This window comes from Heloderma suspectum, chromosome 7 (genome assembly GCF_057233095.1).
Source record: "Heloderma suspectum isolate Gila_16-S chromosome 7, 16-S_ref, whole genome shotgun sequence".
Taxonomy (NCBI): domain Eukaryota; kingdom Metazoa; phylum Chordata; class Lepidosauria; order Squamata; family Helodermatidae; genus Heloderma; species Heloderma suspectum.
In genome coordinates this window covers 68826216-68841202 of record NC_139464.1, presented here as the reverse complement: position 1 = coordinate 68841202, position 14987 = coordinate 68826216, and the positions used below count along the sequence as shown (strand labels likewise).

The 14987-nt window shown below is 43.6% G+C and overlaps 1 protein-coding gene across 4 annotated transcripts in view; it reads left to right on the top strand.

Moving 5' to 3' along the window:
- The window catches only part of MYRFL (myelin regulatory factor like), a 69935-nt gene that overhangs the window by 21096 nt on the left and 33852 nt on the right, over positions 1–14987 (top strand). For all 4 annotated transcript variants that reach the window (XM_084810505.1, XM_084810504.1, XM_084810503.1 and 1 more), the window contains 6 exons: positions 1442–1530; positions 3381–3531; positions 7824–8019; positions 10379–10455; positions 12956–13066; positions 14093–14183. In XM_084810505.1, the coding sequence (XP_084666631.1) occupies positions 1442–1530; positions 3381–3531; positions 7824–8019; positions 10379–10455; positions 12956–13066; positions 14093–14183 (715 nt within the window). The remainder of the gene's footprint in view (positions 1–1441; positions 1531–3380; positions 3532–7823; positions 8020–10378; positions 10456–12955; positions 13067–14092; positions 14184–14987) is intronic.

Below are 14987 nucleotides of genomic sequence, written 5' to 3'. Positions count from 1 at the left end.
GATGAATCACAGGTCGGAATTAAGATTGCCGGGAGAATTATCAACAACCTCAGATACACAGACGATACCACCCTAATGGCAGAAAGCGAAGAGGATCGAAAGAGCCTCTTGTTGAGGGTGAAAGAGGAGAGTGCAAAAGCTGGTTTGAAACTCAACATTAAAAAAACTAGATCATGGCATCTGGCCCCATCACTTCCTGGCATATAGAAGGGGAAGAAATGGAAACAGTGACAGATTTTATTTTCTTGGGCTCCAAGATCACCGCAGACGGTGACTGTAGCCATGAAATTAAAAGACGCTTGCTCCTTGGGAGGAAAGCTATGGCAAACCTAGACAGCATAGTAAGAAGCAGAGACATAACCTTGCCAACAAAGGTCCATATAATCAAAGCTATGGTTTTCCCAGTAGCAATGTATGGCTGTGAGCTGGACTATAAGGAAGGCTGAGCGCCGAAGAATTGATGCTTTCGAACTGTGGTGCTGGAGAAGACTCTTACGAGTCCCCTGGACTGCAAGGAGGTCAAATCAGTCCATCCTAAAGGAAATCAACCCTGAGTGCTCATTGGAAGGACAGATACTGAAGCTGAAGCTCAAATATTTTGGCCAGCTAATGCGACGAGAAAACTCCCTGGAAAAGACCCTGATGCTGGGAAAGATTGAAGGCAAAAGGAGAAGGGGACGGCAGAGGATGAGATGGCTAGATAGCATCACTGATGCAATGAATATGGACTTGAGCACACTCTGGGAGAGAGTGCAGGACAGGAAGGCCTGGCGTGCTATGGTCCATGGGGTCATGAAGAGTCGGACATGACTGAACGACTGAACAACAACACATTTATACCCCTCCCATGTTTTCCTATAAGTTTTTTCATCTTTTTATATTACCAGGAAAAATCCCATTAAGGAGAAAATAGGCATATCGTGTCTTTTGATTGGTAGCACTGGGATCCCTCTGTCTGGAAGCACCTCTAGTAAATACTAACTTCAGGCTCTTCATCCAACATAATGAAGTGGTGAAATTGATTAGATCAGATGGCAAGCAGCTTCAGATCTAGTCCATTTCACACCCCCCCACCACCCTGCACCAGACTTTAAAACAGCCTTCCCCAACCAGGTGCCCTCCAGATATGTTGGACTACAGTGCCCGTCATACACAGCCAGCATGGCCATTGGATTATCTGAATTGTAGTCCAGCACATCTCAAGGGCACCAGGCTGGGGAAGGCTGCTTTAAACCAATGTTTTTGAAAGTGATGGAGAAAGGAGGGATTGGAATCCAGTTTGGAGAAAAAGCAGATTTCTTTATAAAAAAAACAACAAATGAGGACATGAAATGTTGGGGCATTGCTCAGGGGGAGGGGAGTCTTGTAGGGTTTTTTTTTCTTTGTTTGCAATGTTGTATTCATATTCTAAAAACTGATGATATTAATTTTCTTTCCCTAGCCTTCCCTTGATATCTAAGAAGAGAAAACACTCTGAGTTGCTGGAGGACCCTCTAGAACTTCTAACATGTTCTGGCAATATGGGACAAAGTAAGCAAAAATGTACTGTATATTAAAAAATTAACCTTCCGTGCAGATATGTAGAACACACCGAACCTCCCTACATCTGAGACTTAAAATAATGGGATAATGCTGTTGGAAGGCATCTGAGAAACATAAATCACAAAATACACTGCTTTGGGGTAAGAGCTGTCTGGCGGATCACCAACATTCTCCATTCCTGAGGTGCCTGTATGACAAAGTTTACTTTTAGTTGTTAGTTTAATGTTGATTTATAGTTTGTTGTGTTCCGTTGGCTCAAGATAGGTTGCAGTAACAAAGGATTTAAAGAAAGTGTGTGTATCGACATGTACGTTAGTTCACTAAAATAGAGCCCAGTATTAATCTTGGCCACCACATACTAGCACGTTCGAACAGAAGATGCTTGTACTTGGTTTTGGCTATCATTCTAATTTGGTCCAAACAACCGATCACATTGAAGCTGCTGTTTAACCTCATGGCTGCTTCTCTGCTGCATAGTGCCCTTGTGGGACGACAGTTTGCAGTGGGAAAGTTGTGTGTGTGTGTGTGTGTGTGTGCGTGTTTATTTTTTCCTCTGCTTGCTGTTTTGTTTTTGCAATTTAATATGGACCATATTCAAGGATGGGCCTTTCAATGATGTGAAGGGAGCCAGTATCCTAACATCTGAAATGGCACCCATGTTTTTAAAGCTGACCCCAACTTGAATATTCAGCTCCTGCATTGGAAGGAAAGTGCATTAGATTCCCCCCGCCCTTCTGAAGTATCTGCAATATTAACAGCATTCATACACAAAAACAGGCCCAAATGCCCTACTTCTATTGTTCCATGTAAAAACACTCTACATTGAAATATTTGTATTGTATTTTACCCCATCCTTCCTCCAAAGAGTTTGTGGCTGCATATATTATCACTGTTCCCTACCTTTTTATGTATATATCCTGTTATTTAGATAAAAAAGGTGTCCAAGCCAAGAACAAGCATCTCCTGAAAAGAAGCGATGCAATACGTGTTTTTGTTCAGTCGTTCAGTCATGTCCGACTCTTCATGACCCCATGGACCATAGCACGCCAGGCCTTCCTGTCCTCTGCTCTCTCCCGGAGTGTGCTCAAGTTCATATTCATTGCATTGGTGATGCTATCTATCCATCTCATCCTCTGCCGTCCCCTTCTCCTTTTGCCTTCAATCTTTCCCAGCATCAGGGTCTTTTCCAGTGAGTTTTCTCTTCGCATTAGGTGGCCAAAATGATGCAATACTAGGGATGGATTTACTGAGTTTTGCACTTTTAAACCAATACACAGACTGAAACTCAGTTTTCATTCAAAATTTGCACTTCTCCAAATGTTTCAGTGGAGTTCTCCAGTCAAAACATCTGTACATAAATGTGTATATTATGGGAATGCACACAAAAATGTGTGCATTACTGAAAACAAGATTAGAAATTAATTATATTAGGAAAATGGTTTGGGAAAAAAGTGTATATTAGGCAAAATGCATGTATTAGGAGTCATTGACAAAAAATGAGTATGAATTTTCATACAAATGTATTTCAATTTCACTGTTGGGATGAATTGAATTTAAGACTGGAAAAATCAGAAACTGAAATTGACATATTTGGCCATCCCTACGCAATAACTCTTGTAATGGGCTTTTGTGGTCAAGATTGATATTGGGCTCTGCTATTCTGATCCTATGAGCTGCAGTCCCGGCACAATAGTAAGTAACATCAGGTAGTCCAAGAGGGAGTCCCCTGGTTCAATATTCCAGTGATGGCACTGTGTTTCCAGCCAGATTGTGTCCCAGAGACAACTATACAATGCCACCACTTTGACAAGTGAACTGATACGTTGATCTCCTTCCAGTGACTATTAAGAATCCTTCTTCTGAGCTGCAAGAATATGACAGTGATGTACAGAATGGGGAGTTCATGGGAAAATGCTGTCAGTCCCTCGCATGGCAACCATATCACATGTCTCCCTGGAGTAGCTTGTTTAACCACAATTGTGGAAAACTGTAAGTGCTGATAAGTTAGTCCTTTTATTGTGATGCTCTGGTTGGGATGAAAGGATACGGAAAGAAGTGGAACAACAGGCTTTCTTGAGAATGATACTGATGGTTCTTTCCTCGGGGATCCTGAGAATTGTGAAAGAGGTTCAGGGACTAATAACGGACATTCTCGGCACCCTTGCACAGGGTCACAATGTCCTGGGTCCTTTGGAGAAGCCAACACAGTGAAGTGGATGTAAAAGATTCAGCTTGACTCTGTGTGCACTGGAGAAACCACCTACAAAGATGCCCCTTGGGTTGGCCTTTCTGAATACTCTCTTCTTGCCTTTCATGGCTGTCCTGCACTTTGGTTTCATCAACCTAGCCTGTAGCCCAAAGAAAGAACAGAATAATGTCCCTGAAATGCGTGCGTGTGTGTGTGTTGTAAACTGATCTCTCAGTGTGCCCAGTGCCAAACATTGCAGAGAGACCAGACATGGTTCATTGTTGAGGCCAAGCACTCTACAACATTCAGTGGCTCCATCGCTGTGACCCTGGAGTAGGTGGGTGCATTCTCAGCATGCTCACTGGAATTTTCTGATGGGTTCCCTATCAGCATCCCTTTCTTAATTTCTGTTTGTCTGCTTTATGATCTTTTAGGAGAACAACCGTAAAACAAACCTGTTTAGCAGGGATTTTTGACCAGGGTGCGGTCAACATTGTTAAGTATGGGGGCGGCGGGGGGGGGGAATTAAAATAGAAATAAAAAGTAATTCATATTATCACCATTAATGTTGTTTGAGCCTTTGTTGTCCAAAACTATTTGCATCTCCTCTTCTCTAAGCAGGGTAAATTTGGGGCTCCCAAATGTTTGCTCTCCAATATAGAAGAAACATTTAAATGTACAGATAAGTCTCTTTTCACTTATTTTATCTGTCTGGAAGCTATCATTTTTATGATACTCTTTACAAATTGAGAAGTGATTGAACTTGTCATTTATGAACCAGTTCTCTCCTCTCAGTGTACTAAGATCTCATGAAGAAAGTGAGTCTCAAAGGGACCATTTAGTCTTTACTCATTGTCTTGAAAGAACATAAAGTTGACGTAAATCTTTTGTAAACCCTTCTAAGCCCTAATAGCCAAAGGAAAGGATAAATCCTGAAGAACTGCCTCTTTTTTTGGCTTTCCCCAGTGGCCTGTGACAAGAGATCATTGTTCAGTCATTCATTAATGAACAAAATGGCTCCATACAATGAAGACTTGAAATCTTGTGCTACTGCTTTGGAATGATGTATTACTTATGCAAAGGGGGATATGTAATTGCCTTGACTAGCCTTCCCCGACCTGGTGCCCTCCATATTTGTTGGACTGCAGCTCCCACCCTCCCCAGCCAACATGGCCAGAAGGCTGGTCTAGATAGCTAATTCACTGCTCCTTTGTAGAAGATCTTTGGCATCTTTGCCCCCATCAGAATAGCAGAAAATAAGTCAAATAAACTCATTTTTTGTTTCACATTTACTTACACGATAGTAGCAGTCCACATCAGTGAATTTGCAAGTGTCACTAACAGGGCACTTTTTGTGAGCAGAATCCTATATATACTCCAGAAACTACCATGGGTATTGGAATAATGAGCTGGTAAAGAAGCTTGCTTCCTTATGTTACGTGACAATATTTAAAACACTTCCATAAAAGGTATTTATGGTCAGAGCTGTGACCTGCCGTAGGAAAGAAATGGATGTTTCCATATGCTGACTTCACTGTGGGCCACTTCCCACAAGTCATCTTAAAAAAAATATAATGCAGGGAATGTTTTATACATTATTTTAATCTCAGATCCATCTCAGCTATCCTAGAATGGCAACTTCTAAGCTCTCTTCTTGGGCCTAACCATCCACTGCCTTTTGGCTTGATTTTAGAAGCCCTGAAGGGAAAGGGTCACCCACTACCCTGTTAGCAACCTCTGATAGCCATAACAGACAGGTGACTGCAATAAGAGTGCTACAGGAACACCCTGCCCCTGAACTGTATTAACCTGAAGTCCATGTTGAGGTGGATGATAGTGATTTTACCTGGAAAATAAAGAGCGAACACGTCACAGCAGGCTACTGAGAGTGCTAATTGATCTTCTTGAAACGCCAAACGTATGGTTGAGCTGGCATGAAGTCTTGGTTTTCTCTTTGACTTCTCTCTCTTTCCCCTGCCCCCCCCTTCAGTCCATCATCAAAGCATTTCCAAAATACGGTCATTCCTTTCTGTCCCTTCAGTGAACGCTGTTGTCCATTCCTTGGTCACCTCTCACCTTGACTACTGCAGTCTTCCTCTTTTGGGTCTTCCATTGTCTCACCTTCATCCACAACTATCCAGTATTCTGCTGCCAAAATTATTCACTACCCTTATCATCCTGACCATGTGACTCCACTGGTTAAAATCCCTGACCAGCTTCCTGTCCACTCCTGGATCCTGCAGAAGCTTCTTGTCCTTAACTTCAAAGCCCTCTGTGACCTTTCCTTCCCATATTTCTCTGTGCTTATATCCCAACACATCCCCTCCTCTGACCTTCATTCATCAAGCTCCACCACCCGCAGCCATCCAAAGGTCTCCTGATCCCTGAAACAACTCCGCCCATTTCCCCTTGCCCTTATGCCAGGAACTGGCTCCTGGAACACATCTGTGCGACAACCACTCTTATTTCCTTTATATCCTTCCCCAAAGCTCACCACTTTGGGGGAAGGCTTTGGATCATCCCCAAGTCCCTATACATTTTGTAACTAAGCCAAAGGGCATCTCTACACCAGCCTAAAATCCTGCATTTAAAATGAGGCTTTCTGCTTCTTTTTTAAATTCAGGATCACAACGACTCCCTTTTTCACCCGCTTCCTTTCCCCCTTCCCCTCCCCCCCTTCTCCCCGTATCTGAGTCTTCCATTATCTTTCATTGATCTCACTCCTTTTCTTGCCGCTTTCCCTCTTTTCACAGAGGGAACTGAAGCGGAACACAACGGGGTAATTTGATAGCTCATTATCTGCTATCTATTTAAAAATGCAACAAAGGGCATTTAGTGCAGGAGATGCCTTGGATGATCACGGCATCATATAAAGGTCCCGCAAACTTCCATGAAGGAGCAGTCTCAATCACAGGATAAAAGCTCCGTGTGAAGAAAGCCAAAGTGTGTTTAATGGAAATAATAAAATATTCTTCCCCTGCTTACCCATGGCTCCATTCCAACCCACCCCCATCATTTCCCTGTATCTGTTTTAGACTGTAAGTCCCTGGGGTAGGGATCTGTCATACATTTTCTTTGTAAAGTGCCACATATATAGATGGCACTATATAAATGATGATGATCATCATGTGATTGTTGTTGTTGTTAACGAAAACAACAACAACTAGAAAGGCAGCTGCCAGCGTGATCACATCACTCCGGTGCTGAAGGAGTTGCACTGGTTACCAGTTGTTTTCCAGGGCAAATTCACCAGACAGTCTGCTTAACAAGATCAGTCTCGGATGGCCTTCTCTCTGTCCCAACAGCTAGGACAGCTAGGCTGGTAAGGACGAGGGAGAGGGCCTTCTCTGTGGTGGCCCCCACTCTGTGGAACTCCCTCCCTAGGGAACTCCGCCATGCCCCCTTTTTAATGAGCTTCCCCCATGCATTAAAAATGTGGTTGTTCAGGCAGGCATTTGAGGTGGGTTAGGGTATTTTTAGAAATATGATGTTTTAAAGTAGAATTTTATTGTTTTAAAACTGTTTGTATTGCTGTATATTGCCCAGAGTGGCAGGGTGACCAGCCAGACAGGCGATTAAGAAATTAAACAAACAAACAAACAAACAAACAAACAACATCTCTAATGGATGGTACTGAGCAAATGCCATGGTGGGTTAGTTGGAAGGTTAAAACCAGTACCTTCAGTTGGGTCCTGAAACACATTGATAGCCAGTGCAGCTATTTTAAAATGGATGCTATATGAGAAAATGGTCTGTCTGATCTTTCTACACATCATTTCAGAGAGGCATTGTAGGTACCCCTCTGTTTCCTGTGGAAGGGGGCAAACACTCTCTTGAAAAGGGAACATGGGAAGCAGCCCTGAACATCTTTGAGATGAATTTCACAGCGTAGATATTTCCTATCCATTTCCTGTGTGGGGTTAAAATCCAGTTTCTTACATTTACCTCAAAGTTGTTGTTTTTTTTTTTTTAAAAAAAATCAAGGATATTTGTAGTGGGGTATCTATTTCTATATTTTTCTCTGGGTGACTTGAGCTCCTTGTTGGCAAATATTGTTCCATTCACAGGTGTTTGTCGATTCCTGTTTTTGTAGGCCAGATGTGGGATATCACGTTGTTACAAACAAAGGATTTAATTTTTCAGCAGTCGATGATGCTTTCGTTTGTCAGAAGAAAAACCACTTCCAGATCACAGTCAACATTCGAGTGGTTGGAAGTCCCAAATTTGTCAAAACCCATTTGGGGCTGAAGCCAGTAGAAACATTTTACTTGAAGGCTTTTGGTATTAAGGTGTGCCTGTCTTTCATTTCCCTCAGTAACTACGGTTGCCAACCCAGCCTCTCCCTAGCAAGGAGATGGTCAACAGAACCATCTTTTATTTCCACAGCGCTGTAGTGGCTTAGCCATAGACTTGAAGTAGAATTTAACTAAAGGCCTCTTGAAATAGACCCACTGAAATTAATGGGACTTAAGTCAATTATAGCAAACGCCCCATTCATTTCAGTGGGTCTACTCTAAGTGGGACTTTAGTTGGATTCTACCCTTAGTTCCCCATCATTACAAGGAACAGGAAAGGGAGAAAATTATTGTTAATGAAATAAGCCCCAAATGTCACCAGTAGCCAAGCTGTACAAGGTGCTATAGGGGATTTCTCTCTCTCTCTTTAGCCTTCCCTTCCCCAGTTATAAGCTCAAATGATTCTGGAGCAGAACCTCTTTGAGCCTGAAGACAGAATTCCATTTCTGAGGCGATCTCAGGGGCTGCATTCTAGTGATGGGTGGGGCCTAAGGCAAAAGAGGCAAGGCCAAAAAATACCAACATATTTTAGCTTAAAGCTCTTATTGCCCAGTAACTCAGCTTTTGGAGAGGCATTTCAACCGTTTGGAATGGAGAAAAACCCACACAAAAGCCAGGAAACCACCAAATGATTGGTGGTTGGGAGAAAGTGGGTGGGGTCAGAGGAAGGGTGTGTGATTTTCTGGGGACCCCCAGAGGGCCAGTTTTCCCCCCTGGGTGTCCAGCTTTGGCATCTGGACACCTGGATTTGGCCCCTGCGCTTGAAATTCTACATCCTTGATCTGGAGCAAAATATTTTCCCAGCCTAAAGTTCCAGGGGAAGACAGATATAACACTCTGAGGCTGTCTCCACAAAATAAAGTGACGAACATACTGGATGCTGGTTGAAACCCTGTTGGGCCTCTGTTCCATCTCCAACTCCTGCGCCAACTGAAGAAATGGAACAACCCTCCCTGTGGCTGAGTACCTCAAGCAGGTGCTTTGTTAATTTTCCCTGTCTGAGGAGAAGCTGGCAGAGAGGGGTAAGATTGCTTGGTCTCAACCAGTGTTCAATTTGCTGGCCTGCTCATCTGCCAGTTCATTTGCAAAGGTGGACCTGCAGTGAGGCTGATGAACACACTCTGGGCTCTCTTTTATATCATGTCTGTCTTCCCCCAAGATCTTGTGTGGGGCCATATTTAACCTAAATGCGGGAAACCTCAGTTCAGATCCCTGATCAACTAAGAAGCTCACTGGGCAACCAGAGACCAGTCACTGACCCTCAGCCCAAGCAGCCTCTCAGGGCGGTGGTAAAGACAAAACTGGATCATCTCCATGAATTTTTTTTCAAGGAAGAGTGGATTCAAATGTAAGAACTACATTGCAGTGTTTGAATTCACACTTGGTTCCACACCACACAATTGTATTTACCAGAAAAATAAATTGGGTCAAGTTTCTATATTAAAAACAATAACCAATACAGATATATATTATCTTCAGCTGCCCCAATAATTGATGAAGACCTGGTTTGTCCTAACAGTTAATTATACACTCTTCCAGGGAAGGGCCTTAGCTCAGTAGCAGGGCACATATTTTGAATGAAAAGAGGTCCCAGCTTCAGTCCTCAGCATCTCCAGGTAGGGCAAGGAAAGACCTCAGGTAGGACAGAGAAATACTGGAGAGCCACTGCCAATCAGTGTAGACCAAGGCTGGGCAACTCATGGGCCACACACAGCCCTCAGAGGGCCCCTGTGCAGGCCGCCATGGGTGTCCTGCCCCCACCCCAATTCTCCCCTGCACCACCACCAGCTGGGAAACAGGTCATGAGGGGATGGCTGTCCTTCTCACACTCTGTTTCCCAGCAACGATCAAGATCAGTGGGTGGCTTGGCATGGAGAGGCTTTAACCTCCTTTAACTTCCTGACTCAGAAATCCTGATCAAGATAATTGTTTCCTACCCCACAGCAATCTTGTGAATGTGTATGCAGTGGAGGCTGGTGGCTCTGATGTCAGTGGGCAGTGAATCTGCTGTGGGTTTCAGTGAGAACCAGTCAGAACTCTAAAGGAGCTGTCCAAGGTGCAGAGCAGATTCTCCGCCTCATGGACATCGGAGCCACCAGCCTCCACTTTGTGTATGTTAGTGTGTGTGTGTGTGTGTGTGAGGGGCTCTGTTAGCTGCACCCACTTGTGCAGCCCCACCCACTTCTGTGGCAGCCAAGGTGCTGCGCCTACCCCCAGTGTAGCAATACTGATCTAAATGGACCACTGTTCCATCCTCAAAGGCTGATATCCTCATAGATACACTCAATGTTTGCAAATCTTCCTGTACTTAAAAATCACGTCCTAAACATTTTTCTTATTATTCCTTATATAGATGGAAGCTCCCAGCCAAGTAATCGTAGTTGAACAATCTCAGTCCAACCGAAGCAAAAAACTTTTCTCTCCTGTTAAGTAAGTGAAAAAATACACAGAGGCCTGGTTCATACAATCACCATGGCTTAAACAAACCACGGTGGCTTTTATAAACCTTGGTACGCACCAGGCACTATATGCCTAATTACCTGCCCAGGTGCAGCTTGTCCTATCATCCAAACCCAGACAGCATAGCTTGTTTGAGGGGGAAACAGCCCTCAAATAACTCAACAGTAGGCCATGATGTTGTTTCATGGCCATGATGCTATTTGGGGGTTGTTTCCCCCTCGTACAAGCCATGCCACCTGAGTTTAGATGACATGACAAGCTGTGCCCAGGCAGGTAATCAGACAAATGGTGCCCAGCCCATGCTGCGGTTTGAACAAGCCACCATAGTTTGTTTAAGCAGGGGTGATCATGTAAACTGGGCCAGTATCGTTAACACATCTATGTTTGTTGTAGCTCTCTTCAGGAGTTCACTGAAGAGGGCTTTGCTGTAAGCATGGAGGGAGTCAGGGATGCATGCTCTCTCTCTGACCTCCCTGCATTGGCAGAGAGGGTGTGCAAAGGGCACTGTAACCGCATTCAGCTGAATAGATACAGAGAGCCCCAAGCAATTGGGAGCTCCAAAAGATCAGAGTGGCTTCCACTGATCTCTAATCTGGACACTTTTCAGTTCCAGATCTCCCTAGCTTTGCCATTGGAATAGTCTTAGGTGCTCCTTGACTAATTGTGGGCCTCCAATTTTCTTCTCACTGGCAGCTGAGAAGAAAATCTTGGTATAAGCTTGTAGAGACATGGGTAGATACTAGACCTTCTGGTCATTTGTGAGTGAAAAGTAAACATATGCTCCCACAGACTGGGATAAAGAGGTTGAGGTAAAGGATGTGGCTAGTTGAGTTTTCTGGGCAGATTGCTCTGATCCAAACTGTTCCTGATAAAAAAAAATGGCAGCCAATGCCAAGGGTCTAGTGACCGTGGGCTGAGCTGTGATGAGGTCAGCTCTGCAATAAGTCCCAACCCACGTGAGAACCATTCGCCATAAAGACAAAAGAGTAGCTCTAAGGGCACCGGTGTGGAAGGAACATAGTGGGATGTACACACAGAAAACACATACTTGCAATTGCAATTCTACTTGCAGCTTACAGTGGAAGAGCAATTATTTATTAGCACTAGGAGCCATCTGTCCGGAAGCACCCTGAGGTACTGTTGATGCTTGCTGAGACTCTTTAAGTACCATTGTCTAGAGTAGCCCTTATTTCTGCCTGAGTTCAGATTAGTGTGTCGTTCTGTTGATGAGCTGGCATGTTTGCACTTCCACAGTCTGGGGTAGAATGAGAGAAAAATCTTCTTTCCTGGGAGCACTTAAGGTGAGGAATATCTCATTTGGGTAATGCAAGCAAGAAGTAAAATATCCAAAACAGTGAGACGGAGGATCATACGGATGCCAAATGATTCAGGGTCAAATGACATGTTACAGTAATTATGTAGAATGTAGAAGAGGATAACCCTTTACTGTAGAGTAAGTGTGCACAGCCCCAATTCAAATCATGGCCACTGTGCACCAAGAGGGGAGGATTAAACCTTCCCCCATTTTTTTTCCTGAAATCCCTCCACCATGGGGGGATGGTTTAAAAAAAGAGAAAGGAAGCCTCAATTGACACCAATGTAGACTTTCTTAAACCCCTGAACTGGGGGTGGAATTTCAAGGTGAAAATGGTGTATGTGGAGGGGGGAGGTTTAATTGTCCCCTCCCAGTGTCCACTGGCCCCAATCCTAATGGGGGCCACTTATTCTCTCTCTCTCTCTCTCTCTCTCATTCTCATCTCAGGGGCTTGCTACAGAATTAATGTAATGTGTAGTTTGTCCCTAAGGAGAGTGTTTATCACAAATGACTGTTCCAAAAGTGTAGAAGCCATTGCTGTCTTACCAGTACCTTATCAATAATAAACCTGGCATTATCCCCCATTGTCCTCTTGCCACAACTTGTCATAAGTGCAAAGAGCAAATGGATGAACATTTCACTTATTTATTTTATTTATTACATTTCTATCCCGCCTTTTTTCCTCTGTAAGGAACCCAAGGCAGCATACATAATCCTCCTCCTCTCCATTATATCCTCACAACAACAACCCTGTGCGGTAGGCTGGGCTGAGAGTCTGTGACTGGCCCAAAGTCACCCAGTGAGCTTTCATGGCTGAGTGGGGACTAGAACCTGGATCTCCCAACTCCCAGTCCAACACTCTCTCCACTACACCACACTGGCTCACACTTGAGAGATGCAATGGAAGTTGGGATGAGAATGGGCTAGGTGGTGAGTAGAGAGTTCACCTATTATTGTTATGAGTTCAAGGTGAACAACCCCTAATTTGAAGAACAGGGTGGGAGGTGGGGAGAGTAGTGCAGTTAGAAGTGGAAAACTATTTTGTTCATTGTATATATTCTGAATACTCACCCCAGGTTAGTCACCTCCATGGGTAGTTTGATGGGAGTTCATAGTTCAGCTGAAATCTCTGTGCTTTTCTCTTTTATGTAATAGAGTTGATCTTCCAGGAGACCAGGTAACCAAAGTAACCATGGCAAGATTGCACTTTAGTGAAACGACAGCAAATAATATGAGAAAGAAAGGAAAGCCTAACCCTGATCAAAGGTATTGTTTTTGACAGTAAACATTTGACACATTAAACCAGGGGTTGGTGACCTTTGGGAGCTGTGGGCATGTTGGCCATTTGTGGAACTGTCCTGGGTGCCAGCACAAAATGGCTGCCATGGGAGGCATGGCAAAGGGCAAGTAACCTGCCCAAAGAACTGAGTACCAGGCAGAGTTGGGATCTAAGCCCCAACACACTAAGCAATTCCTTTGAACCCACATTTTCCAGCAGAAACCTATTTTACAGCAATCCCAGCTGCCCATAAGAAAATGTGTTAATTTTTGTTTGTTTTTTTAAGTGGGAGAGGTAGGGCACCATAGTGGGTGCCAAGAAAGCTGTCCATGGGCACAGCTTGCCTACCCACGCTGCCTACCCCAGCATAAGGAGATCCTTATATTCATTTAGGGTTCTTTTCCCTTAAACTGCTGTATCATTTTCGCCTTCTCTCTCTCTGCTCCATGAATATTGATCTGCTTCATATAAATCCACTGCTTATTAAATTCTGTCGTGTATATGTGTAATAATTTTCTAGTAATCTGTCGCTTGTATTGTGGCATTGGTGATGGTACCACTATCCCCATTTTCTGTTGGGTGAACAAGGAGTCACATCAAGGTGGGCACAATCCCCGTAATGGGGTGGGTGGGGGTGGGAAGTCCAAACTGAGCATGCCTGGCACTGAAAAAAGCATTTCCTAGAACCTGTTGTGAGGCTTTGGGATATATACCATGCCATTTCTGTGTTTTCTCCAGCACCTAGCACATTGCTGGTACAGAAAGTGGCCATAAATGTATATAATTGAGCTGGGTTTTGGTGGTGGTGGTGGGGAAATATGATGCAAACAGTAAATGAATTAACTTTCATTTAAATGACATACAATGTTTTATTGTATGTGTGGGGAGAGCCCAAACCATTTGAATTAAAATGCTTTTTAAAAAAGTACAAAACAGTGGAGTTCTTTTTTGTAGGTAAACCCGTGGTTTTTATGCCTAAAATTATGATTTTTTTTTTTAAAAATTCAATGTAGATACTTCATGTTAGTGGCCGGATTATACGCCTTCAGTCAAGACCAGTCTTATCTGGTGGCCGCCCATATCTCGGAAAGGATCATTGTCAGAGTAAGTCCAAGCTAATATTATTCGAGTTTTTAAAAGATCCAGATTCCAGAACATGGCACCTCAGAAGCTTTCTATCCTTTCTATATATTTTGTCTACTGAAAAGGATCATTGGGCCTGCTTGGGATTCTGATATTCAAAACTGCTCAGAAAAAAAAAAAGCTGCTCCGATACTCTTGTTAAATATAGGCCTTTCGTCACAGGCATCTGGTGGACTACTTTGGGGACAGAATGCTCACTTCCCCCTTTCAAATAAGTGAAAACAGGAGGCACATCTGGCAGAGGGATAATATCAATGTGGTGGCCTAGTGAATAGCACGTGCTTGCAGATGCAGCTTTTGCCATGCAATGACCCTGCCTCAGATATGGAAGGAATGGAGGGATCCAGATATTATCCTGTCCCATTTGCACCCCTTCTGTGCTTTGCCACCCCTTTTTTCTTACCACAAAAAGTCCATCCAGCAAGATGGAATTGCTGCATGATGCCTTTTGACTGGTAGTGCTAGCAGCCTTCCATCTGGAAGCACCCACGGTGTTGGATTCAAATCATAAAGCTCTGCTTTGGTTACAGTACTGAAGGCAACTTTGAAATCTACCCACTAAGTTGTGGTTAACAGGCATATCAGATCATGATCTCACTGTGAAATGCTTGGCTCTACATACTACAGATGGCAGAGGTTTTCTTTTCTTTTTTTTAAAGATAGCTTTTTCTAATGAATGCTGAGCTTCTGGGACTCTATTTCTGCTTACATAGAATTGGAATGCTTAGATTCCATGTTCAATACTCTTATTAAAGTGTTAATAAA